At 40.4% G+C, this 24968-nt stretch overlaps 6 protein-coding genes and 2 long non-coding RNA genes across 8 annotated transcripts in view; 4 read left to right on the top strand and 4 right to left on the bottom strand.

Annotated features, from left to right (window-relative positions):
- Window positions 1–15723, bottom strand: part of LOC130691166 (uncharacterized) — a 78788-nt gene extending 63065 nt beyond the window's left edge. The window contains exon 1 of the mRNA XM_057514077.2: window positions 15713–15723. The gene's annotated coding sequence lies outside the window, so the exon portion shown is untranslated. The remainder of the gene's footprint in view (window positions 1–15712) is intronic.
- LOC130691124 (enhanced level of genomic instability 1-like) lies at window positions 113–3695 on the top strand. The gene is made up of 6 exons (XM_057514029.2): window positions 113–798; window positions 1010–1926; window positions 1988–2281; window positions 2347–2536; window positions 2603–3311; window positions 3387–3695. The coding sequence occupies exons 1-6, from the start codon at window positions 216–218 to the stop codon at window positions 3643–3645; spliced, it is 2952 nt and encodes a 983-aa protein (XP_057370012.1). The 5' UTR covers window positions 113–215; the 3' UTR covers window positions 3646–3695.
- LOC130691136 (GPI mannosyltransferase 2-like) lies at window positions 4028–5633 on the bottom strand. Its single transcript, XM_057514042.2, has 3 exons — window positions 5483–5633; window positions 4323–5423; window positions 4028–4262 (listed from the first exon to the last, which is right to left on the bottom strand). The coding sequence occupies exons 1-3, from the start codon at window positions 5576–5578 to the stop codon at window positions 4029–4031; spliced, it is 1431 nt and encodes a 476-aa protein (XP_057370025.1). The 5' UTR covers window positions 5579–5633; the 3' UTR covers window position 4028.
- On the top strand, window positions 5835–11336 carry LOC130691122 (nardilysin-like). Its single transcript, XM_057514026.2, has 16 exons — window positions 5835–6049; window positions 6110–6425; window positions 6504–6954; window positions 7022–7190; window positions 7248–7633; window positions 7696–7817; window positions 7895–8234; window positions 8303–8432; window positions 8488–8755; window positions 8818–8968; window positions 9049–9182; window positions 9252–9633; window positions 9732–9868; window positions 10548–10755; window positions 10823–10924; window positions 10986–11336. The coding sequence occupies exons 2-16, from the start codon at window positions 6145–6147 to the stop codon at window positions 11175–11177; spliced, it is 3453 nt and encodes a 1150-aa protein (XP_057370009.1). The 5' UTR covers window positions 5835–6049; window positions 6110–6144; the 3' UTR covers window positions 11178–11336.
- On the top strand, window positions 13018–13950 carry LOC130691189 (uncharacterized). The gene is made up of 4 exons (XR_009001153.2): window positions 13018–13089; window positions 13143–13214; window positions 13273–13412; window positions 13483–13950. It is a non-coding gene; the product is annotated as an uncharacterized LOC130691189 (long non-coding RNA).
- Window positions 15724–16627: 904 nt separating the features above from the next.
- On the bottom strand, window positions 16628–17088 carry LOC130691187 (uncharacterized). Its single transcript, XR_009001151.2, has 3 exons — window positions 16995–17088; window positions 16791–16940; window positions 16628–16728 (listed from the first exon to the last, which is right to left on the bottom strand). It is a non-coding gene; the product is annotated as an uncharacterized LOC130691187 (long non-coding RNA).
- Window positions 17089–17451: 363 nt separating this feature from the next.
- Window positions 17452–19573, top strand: LOC130691133 (general transcription factor 3C polypeptide 5-like). Its single transcript, XM_057514039.2, has 8 exons — window positions 17452–17720; window positions 17782–17966; window positions 18035–18222; window positions 18286–18492; window positions 18550–18725; window positions 18795–19038; window positions 19105–19255; window positions 19318–19573. The coding sequence occupies exons 1-8, from the start codon at window positions 17539–17541 to the stop codon at window positions 19527–19529; spliced, it is 1545 nt and encodes a 514-aa protein (XP_057370022.1). The 5' UTR covers window positions 17452–17538; the 3' UTR covers window positions 19530–19573.
- Window positions 19568–24964, bottom strand: LOC130691119 (adhesion G protein-coupled receptor A3-like). The gene is made up of 3 exons (XM_057514024.2): window positions 22131–24964; window positions 21289–22005; window positions 19568–21214 (listed from the first exon to the last, which is right to left on the bottom strand). The coding sequence occupies exons 1-3, from the start codon at window positions 24810–24812 to the stop codon at window positions 19772–19774; spliced, it is 4842 nt and encodes a 1613-aa protein (XP_057370007.1). The 5' UTR covers window positions 24813–24964; the 3' UTR covers window positions 19568–19771.
- Between the last annotated feature and the right edge of the window lie 4 nt (window positions 24965–24968).

Consider the following 24968-nt stretch of genomic DNA (forward strand, 5'->3'; position numbering starts at 1 on the left):
AATGTCGAGAAAAACGTTTCCTACTGGCCGCTGGCAAGTTTTAGAAGAAAATTGACAACAGGGTTCGGAGAGCGGGAAAAATGGCGAACTCCTGTGTTGATTTTTTCTAGGCCATTGTACGCCTTGTTAGCCTTTATCGTGGCCTTTTATTGTTTTCTCCATCATGAAATTCCTTGTTAACTAGTCGCATAATCGATTTTTCAGTTTAGTACGCCATGTCCAATCGTAATTTGATGCATTATTTCAGTCCACATGCCACAAAGCCAACTGAAATGATGAGTTGTGATGGCATCCCGGGAGACTTGCCTGAGACTAGTGCAAAGAGTGTTACTAAGCGTTCTCGTACGGGAAAAGTTAGGCCCGTCGTCGTCGATGATGAAGACGATGACGACTTCGATAATGATTCCTTATTTCTTCCTCGAACTACTCAGGCTGGAAATTCCATCACCAAATACTTCTCTCGAGTTGACAGGGAAGCTGCTACAAACAAGTCTACAAAAAAGTCAAAGCCTTGTGTCATGACTGTGGAAGCCCAAGTTCATGGATCTCCTTCCAAAAAAGGCAGTAAAATTCACACTACCAAGAAAGTACAGAAGAAAAAGAAACGAAAGCTTGGCATTCCCAGTGCCATAGCTGACACAATAGAACTCATCTCGTCAGAAGAGTTGGTAACAACAGAATCAAGTCCCAGTCCTGAATTCATGGATGCCATTCAACTTTTAGAACCACAACTTCCAACACCCAAAGCAGAATGGAAAATGAAAATTTGTCTTTCTAGCAATGTTAAGGTCTCGGATGGTAATAATGACACCAAGTCTGCTAGAAAGTAAAATTGTTTTTTTTTCTTTTTGCAATGATGAGAGTGAAGCTCTGAGAGGCCTTCCTAGAGAAGTAGACTGTAATGAAGTTTAATACTTTGATCTCTGAGCATTCCATAGAGAATCGTAAAAATGTTTGCAGCTATCATTAACTAGATTGACATGCTTTTTTTGTTTTGTTTTTCTCTTAGATGACGTCGAAGATTGTAAGATGCAAGAAGGACCTAGACGCAGTACGAGGGTACGTGTCAGACCAGTGCGTACACAGAATGAACCTGCAGAGGTCGAGTGCAAAAACGTACCCCTGAAAAAACGTAAAAAGGGAGAAAAGAAAATGAAAGAAGTCGCTGATGATTTAGAGATCATAGCTGAAGATATTGCTCCTATTTTCTTAAAGAAGAAATGGGAAGAGGAAGCACGAGCTGTCAAGAAAGCAAAGCAAGAATTCCTTTTCAGTGGGGTACCAGAAGTGCTGAAACAGCAAACCGCCGTCTTCACAGCCCTGGAGCAGCGTCCAGTGGAAATCTTTCCTAAAATTAGTCACGTAACTCAGTCCGGCTCTCGACCATGGCGACTTCCGTATCCAGATCAGTTATCGCGTCTATTGCGGAAAAGCCATCCACACTCTAAGATCAATCGACCCACTGGGTTTTCATCGAACTTAAACTCGTCAAACGTCGATATCAGGTCGTCGTCCTATCGATCGATATCCCTCAAACAAGCATCTTACCTCGAGTGGCGTTATTGCAAAGACTGGATTACTCGTCTGAAAGAAGACTATTCTTTATCCTTTCCTTTTTTTCGTACTTTGCGAACTTTACTTCCTAGAACAAACAAGGAAGACGATGGGAGCCAACACTTGCCATGGACGGATGCCTATGCTCCCAAGCATTCAAACGACATCTTAACCAACAATCGTGGGTCTTCGATACAAATAAAAAATTGGCTAAATCAATGGAAATCGAGAGCGGGTGAAGAAATTACCACGTTGCCCAAAAAGAAGGACAAAAAAGTGGGAAAGAGAAAAAGGATATCTTCAGATTGCACGGATTCGGAAGAAGTTGTGGTTGAAGAATCATCAAATGCAAGCTGGAATCCAGAAGAGCAGGTAAATAAAAAACAGGCCCTTTCCGTCGATAATTCATCGATCGTATTTTTTCTCCTCGTAGGTCTGCAACTGTATTCTCTTGGTAGGGCCTGCCGGGTGCGGCAAGACGGCCACGATTTACGCCCTGGCCGAAGAATTAGGCTACAATGTTTTGGAAGTAAATGCATCCTCGAGAAGAAACGGCAAAACCGTCCTTTCCCACCTTCACGAGGCTACCCAATCGCATTCGCTTAACAATAATAGTAATGCCATTACGAACAGCATGGACAAACTCTTCTTTGGTGGTGGTAAATCTGCAGTAAAAGCTAGCCGCCCAGAAACTAAAACAGCTTTGTCGCTAGTACTTTTTGAAGATGTAATAACGCCGTAATTTACAGTAGCCATAATTTTTACTGTTAGTAACTTTACGTGCAATCTCAGGTCGATATTGTTTTTGAATCGGAAGATGAATCTTTCTATAGCGCTCTTACAACATTGATCCAGACCAGCAAGCGGCCAATAATCCTAACGCTCGGTACGACCGATGAGCGTGCTTTGACACAGATTCAGGACAAAATCAAAAGCTATTTTGACATTTTTTACTTCTTGAGCCCAGAACCAGCAACCGCCTGTAAGTTCTTCTTTTCTTGTACCTAATCGAAAAAGTTGGAAACGATTTTTCAATGTGATTTGACAGGCGGTTATTTGTGGAGTGTGTGCCTAGCAGAAGGCTATCCTTTGGAATGGAAGGCACTGGAAAATTGGGTAGGAAGCCGAGGTGTAATGAACCTCGATCTTCGTTCGCTTTTGCTCAAGTTACAGTTTCTCCTCCAGTCTCATCCTTTGCGGCTAAAGTTGAACTTTAGCCAACTGCAGCTGAAGAATGACGAAGAAGGCGCCAGTAGTAATGGCGGACGGAGTTGGGGGAGTTCCAGCGATTCATCAGACACAATCCCAGTTCAGCTTATAGAACTCCCCCTTATCGAGACATTCGGTGAATGGCCCTATGCCGCTGCCCCGAGGTCTTTACGGTTCACTTACGATGCTGATTCCGAAGCCATCCTCATGACCGACAGTAAGGCGAAGAAAAGATTCTCACGAATCCTGTCGAACGATAGCCTTGTTGAACCCGACGCAGTTGAAGAAACAATAGAAGTCGACGAGGAGCCATTATCAAAGACGAAAGGATGGCATGGAGATTTGACACATCTCGCACGCTGCATGGATTTACGCGCAGGAAAAGAACTGTTCAATTCTTGTCTCGTGAGAGATGATGTATCGTGGAATGACGCCTGTTTACTGCATGAAATTCAACAGCTTATGACGGACCGCTGTAGTCAATTGATGGAGAAAGACCTGGGCGACATGGCGCGAACATCTATTGAGAGCTCACTGTCGGATTTACGGTATGCTTATCATTCGTTTGCTACGTCTTCTCTATGTTTTGCTTTCCCTATAAGAATTTATTATTTGCAATCTAGACACAACCACGTGACGAAAACTGCGAATCGCGTTCTACTACATTGCTCAGTACCAAGAAACGTTTTACTAAATCATCGCAGTCATTCAGCCGATGTGCTCCCATATCTGCGGTCATTCGTACGCGTGGATTTAGAGCGATCCATTGCTAAACGACGTCGTAAACCGCGATCACGAATGGAATCTCCAACAATCCGACTGCCTACACTCGATTTGGTTCTTTCCACCTCATCAGCGATTCATCTGGCCAATAATTTTTAAGCTGACTATCTTGTACCATCTTTTGTAAAAAAATTTAAGCTCAATAGATTTTAATGATAACTTTCTGTTTTGTTTTAGACTTTTGCTAATACGCTGAAGGAGAGTCGTCAACGTCCAGTCTTGTCGGTGTCATGTTAAGCATCTGTTTTAGGAAGCGTTGGTTATTGTCGTGGATATTACTGATTGGTAAAGGACGTTCATGGCAATTCGTCTACTGGTACCTATTTACTATTACCCTTCTTAATGATGTGTAATATCCTAAACGCGTGCAACTAACCTAAGTCGTGACAGGAATCTTTACTATTAGATAGCTATATTTACATTTTCATGTACATCCCACATTGCTGATATATGCATCCATGTACATTCATGTGTATGTTGCTTTAAGTCCAAGGTAGGTGATTGACAAACATAGTAGTACCAGCGATTACATACGACAAACAATAGAAACGTACACATTTTCCCGAAACTGAAAGGTCTTGCTCGCGCAACAGACTTAATTGTTCCATAGGAGTGCGATTGTTGGGCCTTTGTGGTTTTTCGCGTTTATCATCCATTAGCCAACACATTATCCAGTAGAATGCTGGAGATGAAGAGCCGATTAAACGAGTTGAGATCTAAGAAGCGTACAAGAATTAATGGGAGTCTTTCATTCACATTTCAGTGTTAACGGTTACCTGGACGTGAGCAAAGAAAAACGTAAAAAGACCCAGAAAGATGGAATGAGCTGCGAAAACTCCAGCATCTCGACGAAAAATGGGATGAAATGGCGAATGACCATTTTTGAATGGATTGTAACCAAATAGAATGTCGAGGTTTTCTCTAACGTAGAATAGTGCATAGAGAACAACAAGCAATAGAACGGGAAAGGCCAGAAGAAAGTTTGGTACTTGTTTCCACTCAAAATATCGTAAGAATCCTACATTCCAATAATGGGATTGGATGTATGAATACGAAAGAGGGATACTTTTGTGACACCACACTGGTATTTTTTCCCCGCGAACAGTAAAATTCCCGTCTACCAGGTGTCGATGAATGACTTCAGGGAGATTATGAGAATTGTGGAAACAGAACAGTCTAAAAGCATAATACTGATAACAGAGAAATGGAACAACAGTGATAATCACTGATAATACAAATTTTGCAATTAAAACCGGCAGGTTTTTCCATTTGGTTTGAAATGCAACTTTAGCCACAAAAAACAGCAAAAATCCTAAGTTTACAAGACCATTGGATCTAGTTAAAGTGGAAACAGAAAAAAAGATGCTAGCCAGAAGAAACTTGTACTCCAAGCAGTAGTAGATACCACCGAATGTGAGTGCACTAAAGAGGGATTCAGAGTAGGGGGCTAGAAAAAAAATTGTTGCTGGGGAAAAACAGAAAAGCTCCCATGTTCGAAAGGCAAAATATGGGTTGCTAAACAACTTGACTGTGATCAAGTACAAATATTTGGAAGCTATCGTAAAACAGAGAATGTTGATGAGAAGACTGCTAAGTAAAGTAATATTCCAGTCACTGAGTGTGTAGAGACTAAAAGGAGAAAGGCAAATAGCTAGGAAACGTAAAAGAATAGGGTAGGCAGGGAAGAATGCAAGACAGTTTTCATGGGTGTAACCTAAGGTTGAAATATGAATAAAATACTGTCCATCCCAGCGTGAAAATCCACCTAACGTGAATTCCACAACTGTATCTAACATGCTGGAATTGACTGTGAAATGCTTGTAGGGTGATTGGAATCCATCTGACTGATGATCAGGTATTAGATGGTTAAAAATAACCTAATGTGATAAATACGTTATCAACTGGTGTATAAAGTGGGATTGATTATATTACGTACTTGGACAACAACCAAAATTGCACGATTGTATAGCATGAACTGAAAAAATCCAGAGGGCAAAACATTTTTGTTTATTTTTGAACTGGGCGCCGACATCTTTTTATTTGCGATTACCGTATACCGTGATCGCGATGAAATGATTTCAAGTATGAGATCTATAAAATTAAAAAAATTACACTGCAATGAAATATTTTTTTAAAATTTATTTTAATATGGCCATATTTGCCAAACATTTCTACGTTTTGTTTTCGTAGGTTACGAATATTCCACAATGCTGCTTAGTTTTTTCTACGTCACGTGTTCTGCAGACGATCTTAAGTTGTTTTCAAAAGTAAAATTGTAGATGGTTATGTTCTTAGCCAATTAACTTTATATTGCTTTGCTGTTGTACCTACCTGCCAGTGCAACAGCTTCAAAAAAGTTTCATCCTTATAGTCTTGTTTCGTTCCAACATAGTTCAGTTTGTTGAATGGTATAGTTCTTGCGTGTCAAACCCCCCCAAAATACGGGACTTATAAATTTAGAAACGAGTACGGTTTCTGATCGTGGGATCAATTTCGCCGGAAGGTTTGTTCATAAATGCTTTGTTATGAAACTGGGAAGAAAATTTATTGTTTATTTTTGCAGGTGGAAAAGCTTTTCCCTAGTGGATAAAGCTCTCTATGCAAAGAAATTATTATTCTCTTCTTATTCAAAGATTCACCCTACCCATAAAATTTTCCTGCATGTCGGCTAGTTCAGGCAAGAGGAAAGTGAAGAATCCACGGATTTCTAAAGTATCACTTCCCACAGTTCCCTTGGTGCAAAAAAAACGAAAATTTGCTGATTTTATCCCAAACCCAGTCATAATGGACAAAGCTGACGGAGAAAAAAAATTATGCTTAGGAAAAGTTGTTTACTTAGCCAACCCTGTGAAATCACAAAATGACAAGAAAGAATACAGGTTGGCACAATACTAATTTATTTAACATTTAAAAATTTATTGCTGTCAGGCTTATTAAGAATGGCCATTTCTTCTCAGGACACTGCAACTGCCTAATGGAATGAGAGTTTTACTCATTTCTGATCCTAATATCAGTGAAACTGAGCCTGATCTTGATTCATCAAAAGGAGTTGATAACATGGCATACAGTTCAGCAGAGGAAGAAGAGTCCGAAGCAGAGGGGAGTGACGAAGAAGGTGAAAATGATGAGTGCGGTGAAGAAGAAGATGGTAGTGAGAGTGAAACGGACGAAGAGTCTGAAGCGGATCCAGATTCAACGGAATCTAATGGTCACGATAATGGTTTGGTGCGAAAATCAAAGCAGCTAAGCAAAGATGGCGAGCGTATGGCAGCTGCTGCGCTATGCGTTAATATTGGTAGTTTTTCTGATCCCCCTGATTTGCCCGGTTTGGCCCATTTTCTTGAACATATGGTTTTCATGGGCTCAAAAAAATATCCCATTGAAAATGCCTTTGACGAATTCCTTAAGGTATACATATTTTTTCACTAACTTGAGTTGATCTGCACATGCAAAGAGTTTTTGTATGTGTTGGCAGACGTATGGAGGAAGTTCTAACGCATCAACTGATTACGAAACCACCACTTTTGAATTTGAGATTCATCAGCGTTTCTTCCATGAAGCTCTTGAAATATTTGCTGAATTTTTCGCATCGCCTTTACTTTTACCAGAGAGCATGAACCGCGAAAAAGAGGCTATTGACAGTGGTAATATGGTTTTGACGTTTTTCCTTTGAAATTTGTCTTCTCATATTGATATTCCAGAGTTCCAGATGGCTTTACCTTCAGACTCCTGTCGAAAGCAGCAATTATTTGCTAGTCTAGCCAAAGACGGACATCCAATGACAAACTTTACCTGGGGAAATTCGTCTACATTAAGTTTGGCTGGAGATCCAGATGGCGTGGAACTAAATCGGCGACTTCGATTGTTCTGGCAAGAACATTACACTGCCGATCGAATGACCTTAGTGTTGCAATCAAAGCATGATTTGAATCAGCTAGACGAATGGGCAACATCTATCTTTCAAGGAATCCCCTCAGTCAGTGACCAACCTGCCACTCCACCGAGCTTTAAAGAATTGGGTTTTCCTTTTGATACACCCCGTTTCAAGCGAGTAATCAAAATAGTCCCAGTGAAGGATGTACACCAGGTTTGTAAAGTCTGGTAAATGCTGTCGATGTAATTTTAATATTGTTTGTTTTTTAAACTTAGCTGTGTTTGTCATGGGCTTTACCTTCTCAATTGGAGCATTATCGCGTCAAGCCATTGGGTTATATCTCTTGGCTGATCGGGCACGAAGGCCGAGGCAGCTTGTTGGCATATTTAAGGCAAAAGTAAGAATTCACAACTTACTTCACGTTCGTCTGTTTACTGAAACTCTTCTTATTTTATATGTTCTCGTTTTCAAAAGAGTATGGGCTTTGGACTTGGCAAGTGGAAATGATGAAAGTGGTTCAGATCACAACTCTACCTACGCATTATTTAGCATCAACATAAGTTTGACTGAACGAGGCATGGCGGAGATCGAACAGGTTATCGGTGCCGTTTTCCAGTACATAAACATGTTAAAGATTCGAGGGCCTGATGAACGCATATGGCGCGAGATTCAATCAATTGAAGATCTTAGTTTCCGTTATACAGAAGATAGCCCTCCAGTTGAAAACGTGGAATCCTTAAGCGAACACATGCATAAATATTCTCCTATCGATTATATTACTGGAGACAATCTCGTATTTGATTATTATCCTGATGTGAGTAGTGTGGCTTCCATGGTAACCTTCTTTATTCTATAATAATTCTACATGCATTCATCTTTTAGGTCATTTCGAAATGCATAAACGCCCTTCTGATGGATAACGTTAATATTATGATATTATCTAAAGATTTCGAAAGCTCGAACATCTGTAACCAGGTTGAACCATGGTTTCAAACCCGCTATGAAGCCAAAGGTAAATCATTTAACCATTTTACTTACTTAATAATCCAATGAATCTATTATTCCAGCCATTCCGGAGGAATGGAAGCAGAAGTGGTCCAAGATAGTAGAAGATGAATCACCGTTTGCAATTCCCGATCCAAATCCATTCTTGGCTTCAGATTTTTCGCTTCTTGAACCCCCTTCAGCCACTATCGCAAGTTCTGTTCCAGCCAAGGTTGACTGCTCTGAGAGTGGCTTCTCCTTATGGTATCGCCCTGACAGCAAATTCCGCGTCCCAAAAGCAGTTTTGAACTTTTACCTGGTGACACCCATAGCTGTCGATTGTGCTCGAAAGTAAGAGAATTCAGAGAAATTTTGTTAGGCATAATTACTTAATTAATTTTGTTTCTCTTCAGTGCGGTTCTATTTGAGCTGTTAGCCAAAATGCTTAAACATCAGTTAATGGAAAGAGTGTATGATGCACTAGTAGCCCAGTTAGAATTGGCCATTCATCACTATGACAGAGGTCTAGTCATAAAAGTGTCTGGATTCAACCACAAACTTCATGTGAGCTTAACTACATACATTGAAAATTGCAGCCTTTCCGCAATTAAAATTTACCCATATTCATTTCATTTAAATTTTAGTTGTTAATCACTGCAGTTGTAGAGCAGTTTGTAAAGTTTGAACAGAACGTTGTAGTGGAGGTTTTCGATGCATTACGGGGGCAACAAGAAAAAGCGTACCGGAACTTTTGTATCAAGCCTACTAAACTCGTTACGTAAATACTCTAAATAATTTTGTGGTTTATTTTAGCGGAAATTATTTTCTAATGCCCGTTTGTTATTAGGGATGCACGCCTTGCCTTACTACACACAACTCATTGGTCGGTATTGGAAAAGTTGGAAGCAGTGAAGAGTCTAACCTTAAACGACCTGAAGCTCTTTTCGACGCAACTAAAGGAGAGCTTCGATTTGAAGTGTCTTGTTCAAGGAAATTATTCTAAAGAACAAGCATTGGAAGTGGCGCTTGATTTCAAGAGGAAGTTGCAAGAAAAAGGACCATTGGACGATCATACATTGCCTCCTATCAGAATATGCCAAGTACCGTTAGGAAATAAATACTGCCGAATTGCAAGTTTCCATCCATCTGATTCCAATTCGGTAGCTGTAAACTACTATCAAGTAGGACCAACAAATATGCGCCAGACTGCAGTTATGGAGATTCTCGTCGTATGTAGCTTTAAAATCTTTTCCATTACAGCATCTATAATTTAATATTTTCATGTTTCATAATAATAACCGTTCAATTTTTGTAAATCCTTGAACAGAATCTTATGGAAGAGCCTGTTTTCGATATTCTACGGACTCGTGAACAATTAGGATATAATGTGTATGCTACACTTCGGAACACTTTTGGAGTTTTGGGATTCTCAGTTACCGTCGATTTTCAAGCAGACAAGTTCAGGTATCATTTTTACTTATCTTTAAAGAGTCGTGTTTAGAACAACTTGCGTAAACTTTTATAGCTTTTGCGCAGCTCATGAACATTGTTTTGTGCTCCATCCCGGCAAAAAGTTCGTTGACCGATGTAGTCGCCCTGTTAGTTGCAATACGGGAACACTGCCGGTGCATATATCGTGCAGCGTGAAATAGTAAACCTATAGGCTGACTGAGAGCGACATGTACGGCAAAGGATTGAATCAATTCAAGGGCATTGTTTGGCCGTCAAACTCTACAGTCGAGGGGTGGCAAGGAGTCGGGGCTGATATGGGTCAGGCTCAGCTCCACTTCAAGGCCAGCCTTCAAAGATCGAGTTGGCGGAGGGATTCACGGTGACTAGGCCATGGGGGGAAGATCCGTCTGTAGGTCAAAGACACTGGGAGAAGCTTACTGGGCTGACGGGAACTAGTCCAACCGTCCCTGATTGTAACACACAGCAAAGTAGTTTCGAGGCCAAGGTCAAGATACTCGTATCCTTGAGAGCAGAGCCTTATCGATCGGACAGAGCACTATAGCCCTAGCCGATAGTTTTCGTCATTGATATTTGTTGTTTATCGATTGTTTTTTTTTCAGTGTTACGTAATGCTCGGTTGAACCAATGTACCGTAACATGCAGTGATTTCAACCTATTTATTTCCTTATAGTGCTTCACATGTGGATGAAAGGATAGAGGCGTTTTTGAACCAATTCAACCTCAACTTGAAGGCTATGACAGAGAATGAATTACAAACTCGAGTGCAATCTCTGATAAAACTAAAGCAGGTCCCGGATGTGTCGCTTGACGAAGAGGTATCACGCAATTGGAATGAAATCCTAAGCGAGGAGTATCTATTTGATCGTTTGCAACAAGAGGTATATTTCTTATAAGGGTTATTCCACGCTTTTTAGAAAATGTATAATTTTGTTGTCTTTTATATAGATAGAACAATTGCCATTAGTGGGCCTGGATGAAATTCGTTCTTTCTTCGAGCAGTATGGCTTAGCGTTAAAATGTTCTGAACGAAGGAAGTTGTCCATGCAGGCAAGTTGCTGAAGCTATATCCTTTGCATGTTTTTCCTTTACAATTTTGTATGATTCGCAGGTTATTGGCAACAGCAAGAAAAACGAGGAACATAGTCTGGAAGAGGATCACAAAACTAAATTACGTTTCTTGGCTGAAAATGGCAAAGAAGTTGATTTCATTCACGATTTGAGTGAACTACGTCGGACGTCAGTAATATTTCCACCGCTGAAGACTTTTAATGGTTTACTACCCACAGCAAATGTCCAGTAAAGAAAAAATTGGACAAGTTTTATTCGATCGAGTACACAGTGGACCGTAGCCTGCAGTGGTTGTGATCTTTAGAAGATCTTCGGTTGTTTTGATTTCTATATCCTCCTTTAAGTTACTGCGCTCATAGTTACCAGAATCACTAAACAATATCACCGTTTACGCTTTAATTATGGGCGTTTTATCGACAATATATACCGTGTTTGAGGAGCCAACAGCAAGAAGGATTCAATGATGCCACTCTGTGCATTTGACCAAAGGTCATTCCTAAAAGTAAGACAAAATGAGTCTCAAGAAGTCACCACCACCGATTGTTTTAATAAAGCCAACCGGTAAACAGCAACGTCGGACATTAACATTGTTGCTTGCAGGAATATTTCGTGTGAGATAACCGTCTTCGCTTTTAGTTGTCTTAGAAATTTGATATGTTTGGAGAACCTAACATTGCAAGCTGGCGCTAGAACTATAACATATAGCTCAGGTGCTGATTGACATAACGAATCACTAGCCCACTATTCGACAAATTCAGAAAGCTCTCGCCAATTAATCAATCTAGTTGCCAGTGTGGCACGAAAAGGCAATCGTTGGGGTAAAACCAGGGAACGAACTGTTTTTAAAAGTAGACCACGTGAAGCCAACGACTTCAGTCTAAGACCATACGGCTTGTGAAACTTATTTTTTTACAGGCGCAATACAGATGAGACTAACCATGAACGCTGATTCCGGGGGAAATTGTGTTTTATTTCATTAAATCAACAGTTTTGGAAATACACCGAATATTTGTACTGCATCACGCTAGCGCTGTCGCGTACTAGCGTGCTAAGGCGTACGGAAAATTGAACAAAAATAATACGGCACAATCAGTATCCAACGCTGCTTCTGACGAATCGATTTTTTTTCGTAAAACGAGCCGTTTTTGAAATAAACGGAAACAATGTGCTGTAGGCGCACCATCTTTATGTTATGCTTTTCACCTTTTTTTGAATAAATATAACGTTAATGGGAGAATAAACTTAATTTTCGCAATTGTCATTCAATTCCCAATCGACATGATGTATTTGTAGCCAAATTAAAAATTTAACCATAACTGAAAATAAGCCCGACAAAATAAGCCCGAAAAAATTCTGACGGTGTTTTTGACGTTTAATTTAAAATTATAAGACTAATTGGGTAAAAAAACTTGATTTCTGTGAGTAGCGTTCAATGCTGAATCGAAGTCATGTATCTTAAGCCAAATTTGAAAATTGGCCAAAAATGAAAAAGTGAGAGTGCCTTCCCACTTTTGTCAAAATCCGAAAAAAAGAAAAACTCTTGGAATCCGATAAAAATCACACAGAACAAGTAAAATTATATGGTGCTTTCGATAGAATGGATTGTTTTCGCGTCAAATCAATCGTTTTTTAAATACAGCGCATATTCAACACAACGTTAGCGCCGCGCCGGTACGCACCAGCGCTAGCGCGATACATCACAAGTATTCAATGCATTTTAAAAACGGTTACGACGGGAAAAAAATTTACGACATATTTATGATTTTCATTTAATTTCGAATCAAATTCATGTATTGTTATAGCTATATCTTGATTTTTGAAATAAAATGAAAAAGTCGGTAAGCCCGACTTTTTCTTGTCGGGCTTAACTTCTCTCCCGTTTTTTTCGTTTTTCTAAAAAGCTATAAGCCTATGGCATATGGCAATCCGTTTTACATAAAAAAAAAAATGTCGGGAAAAAAAAAATCGCACTTTTTTCTTTTTTTCCGACACGTAGCCATCTACCGCTCAGACTCGTTATTACTGGCGTAGGCAATTTCAGTCCATTGGATGCCATTCGCAGTTAGTTCAGTAGCGTGGATGGAGAATAACGCGTGGCTGGAGGAACAAATGAAAAATGGATAAGATAATACAACAAAAGGATGGTAAGTATAAAGATTGTTATATTGGTTTTCAATTATTAATTATTGTTTATTAGATCAAATTATGAAGCTGCAGGCCCAATTATTGGAACAACACAAAATATTAGATAACAGCAAAGCTAAGGATGGTAAGGCCTAATACGTAATGATTCTATTTATTTGCTTTTATTCATTTGTGTTTTGTAGCTCAAATTTTGAGTCTACAAGCTCAGCTAGGGGGAAAAAACAAATTGGAACGGAACAGTTTCCAAACAGTGAAAGAGGTTTTTCAAAACTCTTCCCTAACTGAACATTAGGATGAGTTGGCATTAGGCGAACACAGGCAGGTACCTAAACTTTTCAAATAAGAATTCAAAATAAGTATAGAATTTTAACAAACAATTATTTATTGTTTAGTTATTCAGTCCACCACCTGACAGTGTGTTAAATTTAAATTCTGCTAGTGCTGCACTAAAAGAATCGTCAGTAATAAGTCCATGCAGCGAAGGAATTGAACAATTGTGGGACCGTATTTGGGCCGAAATTTGGGTGTGGTACTGAAACCGAGATATGGCACAAGTTAAACATAAAACATGGATTAGGTTCTTTTCGGTTTTTTGTCTATCGAAAAAGTTTTTTTAATGCTATTATTTTGTATTCACAGAATTTTAGCAGGGGATCAAGTCAAGTCTGGAAGTGTTACAGGATGGAAGAGTCAGCCTACAGTTGAAAAACACTGAAAGTGCATTACCATTAAGGTATGAGCTGCTTCTCTTGCTAAAGAACAACTTGTCCTTTACGTTCAGAGTGTTGGTGAAGCTGGGTACTTCTATCTACCCAAAAAAATTTATCCAATAGGAAAGGATTTTCATGTACTGGGAACACAACTATCAACAATGCAACATTCTACAGGTGCTAGTTTATCATTCAAGAGCCTTATACAATGATGTTAATCTGCAATTTGTATGTCCTTTCCCAAGCTTCCAACAGAAGTTGAATCTATGAGTCATGTAACTTACATGATAAACAATTGATATGTTTAATGGTGTTGTTTTTCTTTCCTCAATATAGGTTAATAGTAACATTGGATCTGAAAAGATTCTTGGTTGGGGCAAGACACTGAATAAATTGTATTGATTGGATGGATGACATGACATTGCTATACTTAATTCGGATTCCCCATACGGTATTTGATATTTAAAAAATTGAAGTGCATATCTGGGCTCCCTTCTTTTCTGAAGCCCCGTTTCCCCTTGACTCATAATAAGCCCGTAGGGGGTCATGCCCCTACTGTACGGTATATATAAAAACAACATATACCGAGGTTTGGAGGGCTCTGGCCGGAAAGGGGACGTGGGGTGCCGCTTCGTCCGATGATGTGTTCACGGAGGGTGACGTGGCTGCCCACAAATCCGAACTAAAGGTTAATCGCTCCTGTAAAAATGTTCCAAATCTTCAGCTCTTCTTCCGGCTTCTCTTAGCCAATCACCGGGTAATCTCCCCGGTGGGTCAACAAGGCAGTGTCTCCCCCTGCCTGGGTTGACGGCAACTTTTGAAAGGGCTATTGTGCCTTTTTAAAGTTGCAAAAATAATTGTAATGTGCAGAGAATTGTCAATAAATTTTTTTTTATAAAATGTTTTTTGCCAAAATTTTTTCTTTCATTGTCTGTGTTCGCTTCGTTCACACATTACATTTATCAACTTTTTTTTTATTTAGCTTGCTTAATTCACCTTTATTTTTTATGCCACCTTTGATGGTAAGCATTGTTTCCCTTGGTTTATCGTTTATCTGTAAGCATTCAATTATTATCCAGGGATCGAACCCTGGATGTTCGGCATACCGCGCCGATGCTCTACCAATGAGCCATGAATCATATGATGTCAGGTTAGCTTTTTTCTAGTCACTTGCGGACTTGCATTTACACTTTGAATAAAATTGAAACGTAGTTCTTTATACATCTACCAAGGTTTGAACCCAGGGAAACAGTCACCGCAGCTGAATGCTCTACCACAGAGCTATGAACCTTATGAAAGCTATAAAAAGATAAATATATACTTGTGAAAGACTACATAAACATCCTAGACTATAACATATGATATGCGATAATAGCAAATTTAGATATATCTTGTGGCTCAATGTTAGAGTATCGGCGTTGCACGCTGAATGTCTGGGGATCGATTCCCATACCACTAAAACAATATACAAGTATAAAATTACTTCAGAAAATATCCAGGTAATACACGTTGTTCCTTGTCTAAGTTCATGAATTCAAAAAGTGTAATAAATACTAATTGAATACTAACAGATAAGCGATACAACGGTGGCAAAAACAATAAAGGTGAATTAAGCAAGCTAAATAAAAAAAAAGTTGATAAATGTAATGTGTGAACAAAGCGAACACAGACAATGAAAGAAAAAATTTTGGCAAAAAACATTTTATAAAAAAAAATTTATTGACAATTCTCTGCACATTACAATTATTTTTGCAACTTTAAAAAGGCACAATAGCCCTTTCAAAAGTTGCCGTCAACCCAGGCAGGGGGAGACACTGCCTTGTTGACCCACCGGGGAGATTACCCGGTGATTGGCTAAGAGAAGCCGGAAGAAGAGCTGAAGATTTGGAACATTTTTACAGGAGCGATTAACCTTTAGTTCGGATTTGTGGGCAGCCACGTCACCCTCCGTGAACACATCATCGGACGAAGCGGCACCCCACGTCCCCTTTCCGGCCAGAGCCCTCCAAACCTCGGTATATGTTGTTTTTATATATACCGTACAGTAGGGGCATGACCCCCTACGGGCTTATTATGAGTCAAGGGGAAACGGGGCTTCAGAAAAGAAGGGAGCCCAGATATGCACTTCAATTTTTTAAATATCAAATACCGTATGGGGAATCCGAATTAAGTATAGCAATGTCATGTCATCCATCCAATCAATACAATTTATTCAGTGTCTTGCCCCAACCAAGAATCTTTTCAGATCCAATGTTACTATTAACCTATATTGAGAAAAGAAAAACAACACCGTTAAACACATCAATTGTTGATCATGGAACTTACATGACTCATAGATTCAACTTCTGTTGGAAGCTTGGGAAAGGACATACAAATTGCAGATTAACTTCATTGTATAAGGCTCTTGAATGATAAACTAGCACCTGTAGAATGTTGCATTGTTGATAGTTGTGTTCCCAGTACATGAAAATCCTTTCCTATTGGATAAAATTTTTTTTGGTAGATAAGACCTGGTTGGCAAAAAGGAGGAGAAATTCTTCATCAGAAATTCAAAATTATTTGAAGAAAAATCCTTTCATACCTAAAGAGTCCATGTATGATGTTCATCTCTGCAATAGCAGCAAAATTAAAACATCTTTAGGGCCATTTTAAGTAACCAGCTTCACCAACACTCTGAAGGTAAGGGACAAATTGTTCTTTAGCAAGAGAACCAGAATTATTTGAGGCTTCTAGCTGTGACAGAACTATAAAGGATTGCTGTTACACAGGATTCATTCACACAAGATGGTACTTCTCATTAGACAATTTGCATACTCTATTACTTTACCTCATATCTTAATGGTAATGCACTTTCAGTGTTTTTCAACTGTAGGCTCACTCTTCCATCCTGTAACACTTCCAGACTTGACTTGATCCCCCGCTAAAATTCTGTGAATGCAAAATAATAGCATTATTAATACTTTTTCGATAGACAAAAAACCGAAAAGTACCTAATTCATGTTTTATGTTGAACTCGTGCCATTTCTGGGTTTCCATACCACACCCATTTTCAGCCCAAGTACGGTCCCACAATTGTTCAGTTCCATCGCTGCATGGACTGATTACGAACAATAATTGAGCCTGCAGGTTCATAATTAGAGCTAAAAAAACAATAATTAATAATTGAAAACTAATATAATAATCTTTGTACTTACCATCCTTATCTTTTATTATCTTATCCATTTTAACATATTTTTCTCCAGCCACACGTTATTCTCCATCCACGCTACTCAACTAACTGCGAATGGCATCCAATGGGCTGAAATTGCCTACATGCCAGTAATAACGAGTCTGAGCGGTAGATGGCTACGTGTCGGAAAAAAAGAAAAAAGTGTGATTTTTTTTTTTTGGCGATTTTTTTTTTTTGGGGGGGGGTAAAACGGATTGCCATACAAATCAGCGTTACATTCTTTGTAAACCGTGTAATTTTTATAGAATTCCAAATGGTTCACCTTTTTCGTTAAATAATTGTGTTTTAAAATAAACACGACAAAATAATTAACATAAATAATAACAATCCAAAATAAGTGGAGCGAATAAATGTATGGCAGCAATGGCCGCATGTTATGCAGGTTGCAGACCTCAGAAAACAATAATACCAGCAGTCGACACGTAAATGAAAATTCGAATCGCAAGACCTGGAGAGCCGAAAATTTTGCTGGATTACATTGTTAATACCAATTATTTTCCGTACAAAAAATGCTTGAAAGAACTCGAGAGCAGAATCCCCGTCAGCAATCTCCGGAATTAGATGTTTCGAAACTGAAACGCACTATTGTTTCTGTCGAATACCCAGGCCGGGTGGTAAACGACAATGAAGCATTCAGGACCATGGGTGGACTTGGAATGATGTCAGCAGTTCATTCAAAGGAAAATAGAAAGTATTATGTACTCATGAATCTTTTTCGGCAGTTTTCGTAATATTTATAATTTCTTTTCAAGAATTGAATTGAGGTTTAGACCAGATGACCCATTCTGCAAACCCACTCATGGGGAACAGGTCCAAACTTCAAACTTACTATTTAAAATCATAAAAACAACTAAAAAAAATAGAATAACCAAAAAAGAAGAAGTCACATACCAAACAAAACTTGAGGGTGTCATCAGAAAAACCTACAGATTCCTAGGTAGCGACTTATTTGGCTAACAATCTGTGTTTCTATGGTGTTATCTATTTATCGATATTTAACCATAGGTCTATGTGATTTTCAATACCTACCAATGGTGGCAAATACTGATACCACAAGGAAGGAGCTTACTGACAAGTTTGTTTCAATTCTTGAGCTTGTTGTTCCACAAAAGTTAGAAACCCTCGAATGGTTGGAGGAATCTGCCCCTGTGTTCATGTCTCCACCTGTATTTTCTCGGATGGACTTGCCAGTTGTTAGTGGAAAATTTAGAATCCTGTCTTTTAAAACCAGCTCACTATTAACTTTAACCTATTAGGATTACCATTTTAGGAAAGACACCACGAACGCGTTAGGAATGCAATACGACGGCAATGTAATTGGTCGTCTGCGAAAGAAACGAGCCATGCAAACGATATTCCTTGATTACAGTGGAGGGCCCGCACCAACAAAGCCGCGTGACATGGCTCTTTGTAACTTAACCGTTCGTTTTATAATGCCCGATGACTTAGCCTTGATCAAAAAGGTATACGGAATGGAAATGTCTAAGTTAAATACCATAATTGACTGTGGGTATTCCAAGATGTTTGAAGAAAGACCTGTCTGGACGAAAGCTGCCCTTACGTACCATGTTGCCGGTGTCGACAAAAATTCGCTTCGTTTCATCTTGGCATCTGCCGCTTATTATTTCACGACCGGCCCGTGGAGGAATGCTTGGGTCCGTATAGGCTATGACCCGCGCCAAGACCCTGAAGCTAGGTATGGATTTATCATAGTGGTTTAAAATACTGGAGTTAGTTATACTATTATTGTTTGTAATTGGAAAAGGACTTACCAAATACTCGATTTCCGCATCAGCCAGAACTACAGAAATAAAGTCGTTCCCAAACGCAGCTATTCAAAGTACAATCAGCCGCATAAGTACGTCAGCACGATGCGTACGAAAACATCATCTATACGACAAACTGCTGATATCCCCTCCACTTCAACAAACGCGGTGGAGAAAAAAGGTGAAAACTCGTACGTTTACCGACCGGGTATGATTCCACAATGCAGGCAAATGTTTTACCAGGTAATAAATTGCTGTGGGACAAAACTTTGTGAGTAAAGTACAATTTCATGGTTCTCTTTGAACTAGTACCTTGACCTGCATGTTCCAGAAATTGAAGAACTTCTTTCAACTTCAACTGTGGCGGAAAGCTGCGATGAACGGTACGGCTGGTATCCGCCACATTTCGAGGATGAATGTCGTCGGATTCTGAACAACTATATAAGTGACAGTTTTGCACGTAAGAAAGAAACAAAAATGTTATTGAGAAGTTTCACGATCATAATTTACCATATTTCCTAGATCTGAAACCGGAGAAAAATAGAAAAAAGAAAAGTAAAATACAAGAACAAACATTGGACGAGGGCGAAGACGACGAATATAGCGAAGAAGAAGACCTGCAGTTGGATGATAATAATCTGGAAGAATCCGGAGATGATGAAGATTCATCTGGTGACGATGGAGGGACGGATGATGGCGACGAGGAATATAAACCATCAGGGAAAAAATTATGATCAAGTTTTTGTCATGTTGTGCAAAATGCAAGAATTTCAAAGAATTTCCGTCGGTTTTATTAAATATAAAAATTCGATGGGCAAAAAGGTTAAGAGGTAAAGCGTCGAAAAGGACAATACTGTTGGTTATATGTACAGCGTAGAACCAAACGGAGTAACAGTCGATCGTAATGCCAAAAAAATAATAATAATAATAAATAAAAAGAAAAAAAAAATCGAAATCTGAAAAAAAAAATTAAACATCAGACGCTAGTTTCTCTTTTCTGATAGGCGCCTTCGTCCATAGATTCATCTGTAATTTTCTTGTTCTTGGTCGAAGTTAGAGTCTTCATGGCTTCGTCGTTTGATCCGTCATGGGCAGTAGAGCGTTCGCGACACTCGGTGTCAACGAAGACGTAAACAGGTTTTTCAGCGGAAGGATTTCGTCGAGCTGTGTCTTCTTGTGGTTCTGCTGTCGCCTCACCTTCTACCTGAGTTCCCATTTCGGCCATCACGACCATTTGTTCCTCGAGTTTCGATTTTTTGGGGATCCGCTGATGATAAATGACGTGTCGTTTTCTCTTTGTTTTATCTGTCTTGACGGCCGACCGGCTATTTGAAGTAGGTTGAGATTCGAATTGTTCTTCGCTGACATTGACATCAGCTTCATCGTGAAGAGATGCTTCCGTCCTAGAAGGCTTGTGCGAGGCTCCATTCTCCGTTTTCGTCGGCGGTAGCATATGTTTTCCGCTTTTACCCCAGGAGTTGTCTGATAGTCGAGACTGGAGCTCATGCCAATCATAAGCGCCCATCTCGACGTGAATGTTGACATTGCTCACTTTAGCCTTGGTCGAAGTGCTGGCGTTCAACAAAGCTTCTTCCGTAATAGGTGAATGTGATGAATGGGATCGGTATGAGTGGGCGTTGTTGATCGAATGGCCAGATGAATGACGCGAGTGTCGATGATGATGGTGGTGGTGATGATGATGATGCCGATTAAGTTGATTGTTTTGCATCTGTTGGAGCAATTTTTGCTTCTGGAAAAAACGGCGAGCTGTCTTACTCTGACGGGGATCGTAAAACGAATTTACCACCATGGAAGGGTCCATGATCGTGACATTCATAGCTTCCGCAAGGGCTGGATCGATAATGTGGGTTTGTCCCAACGTTGCTCTTTCCGTTCCACGATCTACCTCTTCTGAAACTTCGGGATGATGCAACGGAGCTGTGTAAGGCACCGGTTGGTGAACCACCTGCGGTGGATTATGATTATGATGATGCCGCTGTTGTTGTTGTTGTTGTTGTTGTTGGTGGTGGTGGTGATGCTGCTGCTGATGATGAGTGGATAGATCTGTATGACTGTTGGTGCCAGTGGCAGGAGCTGTTACCATAGATTCTAAATTCTCCTTGATATGCGGCTCGAAGCAGGATGCGCAAACATCCTTCCTAGTTAAAAGATGAAAAAGCACAGCGTGCAGTCCGGTGGCTGCACTGAAAAATGCGTAGCATAAGCTAGAGACAAGCTCGTCATAGTGGGGCAGAACACCACGGAGAGGACGCCCCACAATACACAATCCAGAGAGCCATGTAAGACAGAAAAGAACAAGGAAGACGAACTGTCCGCGCAGCTGACTCAAAGTGCTCTTTTCATCCGCATCTTCCGTGATTGGCGTGGTAATACTAGGTTGAACAGGTAAATGAAAAACCTTTAATAAAAAGCGCATAAAAACATTAAACGTGTCGCCCTGCTGGAAAACAAAAAACAATATAATTTTCTTACGGCATTTTCTCCGGTTTCAAGCATAGAAGGTGCGACACTCATGGCACATTCTCGTTTCTTACTATCACCGTCATCAGTAAAAGAAGCCATGAGTGGATTGCTGTGGCCTTGTTCGTCAACATCAGTCTTTGCGCCATCCTCCAACCGATCGTCACTGCTCGACGCAGCTGATGAGGTAACGATTAGCAGAGGACGCTCGCTTTCACTTCGGCCGGAATGAAGAGCTATGCTTCCGTTGGCTGACATAGCCCCTTCCGCCTCGCCACGTTGGATCAACAGAGCGATTCGCTCATGATCACTGGATAGCGAAGCTAAATCGCTTGTTTCCGTTACTTGATTCGTTACATTAGATGGACAGCTGGTAACGTCACCATCAACTGCCAGTGGAACGTAACCTCCTTGAAGTCCACAGGTCTTCTTCTCTTTCGGTATCCGCCCACATATGCCCAAATCTTTATTTGCTTCCGTCTGTGTGGCAGTTGCTGATGCCATTACACTTGGCTCTGCCGTCGCAATTTGTGACGCCAACTGTTTTTGATGAATAGCTGCTAGACGAGAGGTATGTCTCAGGAAGCACCAGGTCAAGAGATGGAAAGTGAGGATAAGCAATATCAAAATAGCAGAAGGAAGTCCTACTGCCCCCAAACTTGGAGTCCAAGCCAAGAAACATATCCTAGAGCCATAATATTGCTCTAGATGGATAGCACCCGCGATTCCCTAAAAACATAAATAAGTTTTTTTCTTAAACGAATGAATGAGAAAATGAGTTAACTATAATAAATAGAACCAATAATGGCATTACTGGATTATCAACTAAAATTTCACGAAACAAGAAATCGTACCACAACAATAAGTGGGATTCCCCATCCAATTAAGTAAAAGCGCAAGGCAGGTTTTGGCGGTGAATCATGACCAACGGCCATAGCTTCTTCCATGAGCGACGAGTTCGTTTCAGGATCTACATTCCGGGACGACTTCGTTATGTGTTTGTATAGGCTGGATGCGTTCACCACCATCCAAAGTAGAGAGCTTAGAGTCAAATAGTGGAGCAATAGCCCAGCAATCTGGCAAGACAGTTTGCCAAGGATTGGGCGGACACCCAATGTGAAAGCAATCATTAACAACGACACTGATATCCAGGTATTGATTAATGAATGCCTAGTCGGTTGGGTCATCTTTAGTTGCCTTCGATGAATAAGATAGCAGAGACAGGCTGTCAGATGGCACAGTAATCCAATAACACTTCCAACGTAGACTGGGGACGGTAGGAGATGTAGTTGTCCAGGATAGAATGCGCCACCAGCAGTATTGCTGGTACCACTCCTCGTTGTCACCTGTTCCACCATATCTTGTTCATTTTCATCGTCTTGGGTGGTGAATGCGGCAAAGAAGCCGAAACCACAGCAACACTGGAACGTCACCGAATCTCCTTCCGACATTAACCCTGATGATTTCAGAGTTTGGCATTGATCTGGACTCCACTGGTCTGTATACTGGTTCCACCTGGCTCCGACTAGACGGTCAGAGGGACCAATTGCTCGACTTAGACGCATCGTCATGACAAAGGGTGTCGTCCGATTGATCAAGTTGGTGACAGGGCCAGAGGTAATCCCCAATACCGGAGTGGCAAGTGGCTTCATTTTGGCGCTGACGAATGCGTTAGTGCTGAGTACTAGTGAAAGTATGATGCTCTGTTCTGAAAAAGTCCCTTCTGAAATCAAAGGGATCCGTACTGAAGCTTCAATAGTTCCTGGGCCAGTGGTATTTTGTCCGCAACTGGCGTGATAACGGCTCCGATTTTTGGCTTTTGGCGAATCTGGTTTGCTGCCAGCGATTTCAGGCATCCGTTTCCATGTACAAGTTCCGGCACTGAGCGACTTCCCTATGATTCCACACTTTTCAATGACTAAACTTGAAGATCGGTATTGAAATTCAGACGATTTCAACGGTGCCTGTTGGATAATCATAACAAGGCCATGACGTGAGTCAGTCAATAGCTGCGAATCTTGAGTAATCAGAATTGAGTAGATATCCATAATTATGGGTAACAGTTCTGGATGTTTCGTGCTAGCCTCCAGATAGTTGTGGAGCGTTTGCGTGACGAAGATGGCTTCATGTGGATCAGTCAAACTCATAACGTCTGTTAAGTAGGATTTTAACCTGCGCGCACTTTCCAACGCAGAAGTTTTGCTGAAGGTTAAATTTGTTTTAGCAAACTGTTCCAGCACCTTAGTCACTTCGCTAAGATAGAAGCAAGAATTTAGGTCTGGTTCTTCCCAGTTTCCAAGCGCTCCACACAATCTGAAAGCCTGTAAATTCGGATTGGCTTGACATGGCAAGGCGATCTTAAGGTTGGCCATGGTGCGTTGCCAGCTGTAACGCCCTTTGTTGGAAGTGGTTACCTGACTGGAACAAGTAGGTGTTGTGAGGGACAAAACTGTTACTTCTACTGACGCCGTCCTGCCACCCCAAGAACAGGACCAAGTACCACCATGCCGGGGAAGTAAGTGGCGGATGAGGAGCTGACTTTCGGTTTCTGTTCCTTGTTCCGTCCCACGGCTGCTGGTAGTTAATTCAACAGCTCCACCAGGCAAAACCGTGGCTGTTTGGTTATTGGTATTTCGATGGAGCCAGTTGGGAGCAACAGCTCGACCAGCCTTAAACTTACATGTCAATTTCAATGGATCACCTTCGAATACCAATTGGTTCGTATTCGGCCTGATTTCAACGCCAACTGGATCTTCAGGAGGGCAAGCTAGTTCTTCTACAACAAGTCTGGTCAATGAACGGTCTTTCAGTCGAGGTGGCTCTGCACATGTTCCTTGGAGCCTGATTTTGTGTGATGACACATAAGTGAGAAGTGTGCTGAGTCGACAGTCACATTTAAGAGGATTTCCATTCAGTTTCACTCTGTCTAAGCTCTTTAAGTTTTCAATTATTGCACTGGAGAAATTTGTCAATTGATTGTTGCTGAGGTCTAAATATTTGAGATTCTTCAATGATGATAAAGTTTCAGCTGCAATTTCTTCAATTTGATTGTTCTTGAGAATCAGTTTCTGAAGCATTAAGTAATTACCATTTGCAAAATCTTCACTTGATAACCTTGTAAGGCTGTTTCCAGAAAGATCGTATTGAACAACATTTTCAACCAGCAGCGCCTGTAGGTTTAATTTCTTCACAGATACTATAAAGGCAGGATTCTGGCACTGTACTTTAATTCCACTCTTGAGTATTTCAGGCTTTGTCTTGCTTTTTACATTGAGATTTTCAATAACTTCTTCATGATTATTCGGACTGATGTCTTGCTCCACACCACCTTCCAATAGCTTTAGCTTTTGCTCTGTGCATGTGCATGTAGCTGGGCAAAGGGATGCGGCCTGTAGATCAATATTTGCTTTTGAGAATTCTGCGTTTCCTTTAACAAGAGAATGCCCCAAAACATATAACAATACAACTACGATTAGTGTTAAGGGGACACCGCTATTGACCAGCTTCTGGCCATCAACTGAAGAGTTATCCCGCATTTTCGCATTCTGACGGTTGTATCACTTTCAGAATATAAATGTTTTCACTGAAACTGCTAACCGTTGTAATAAGCTACCAACATTGTAAGAAATTTTTGTGGTTTTGGGCGTTGGCTTTCCAAGACGAAAGACAATTACTAGCAAGACGCCATGACA

This window comes from Daphnia carinata, chromosome 1 (assembly GCF_022539665.2).
Source record: "Daphnia carinata strain CSIRO-1 chromosome 1, CSIRO_AGI_Dcar_HiC_V3, whole genome shotgun sequence".
Lineage (NCBI taxonomy): Eukaryota > Metazoa > Arthropoda > Branchiopoda > Diplostraca > Daphniidae > Daphnia > Daphnia carinata.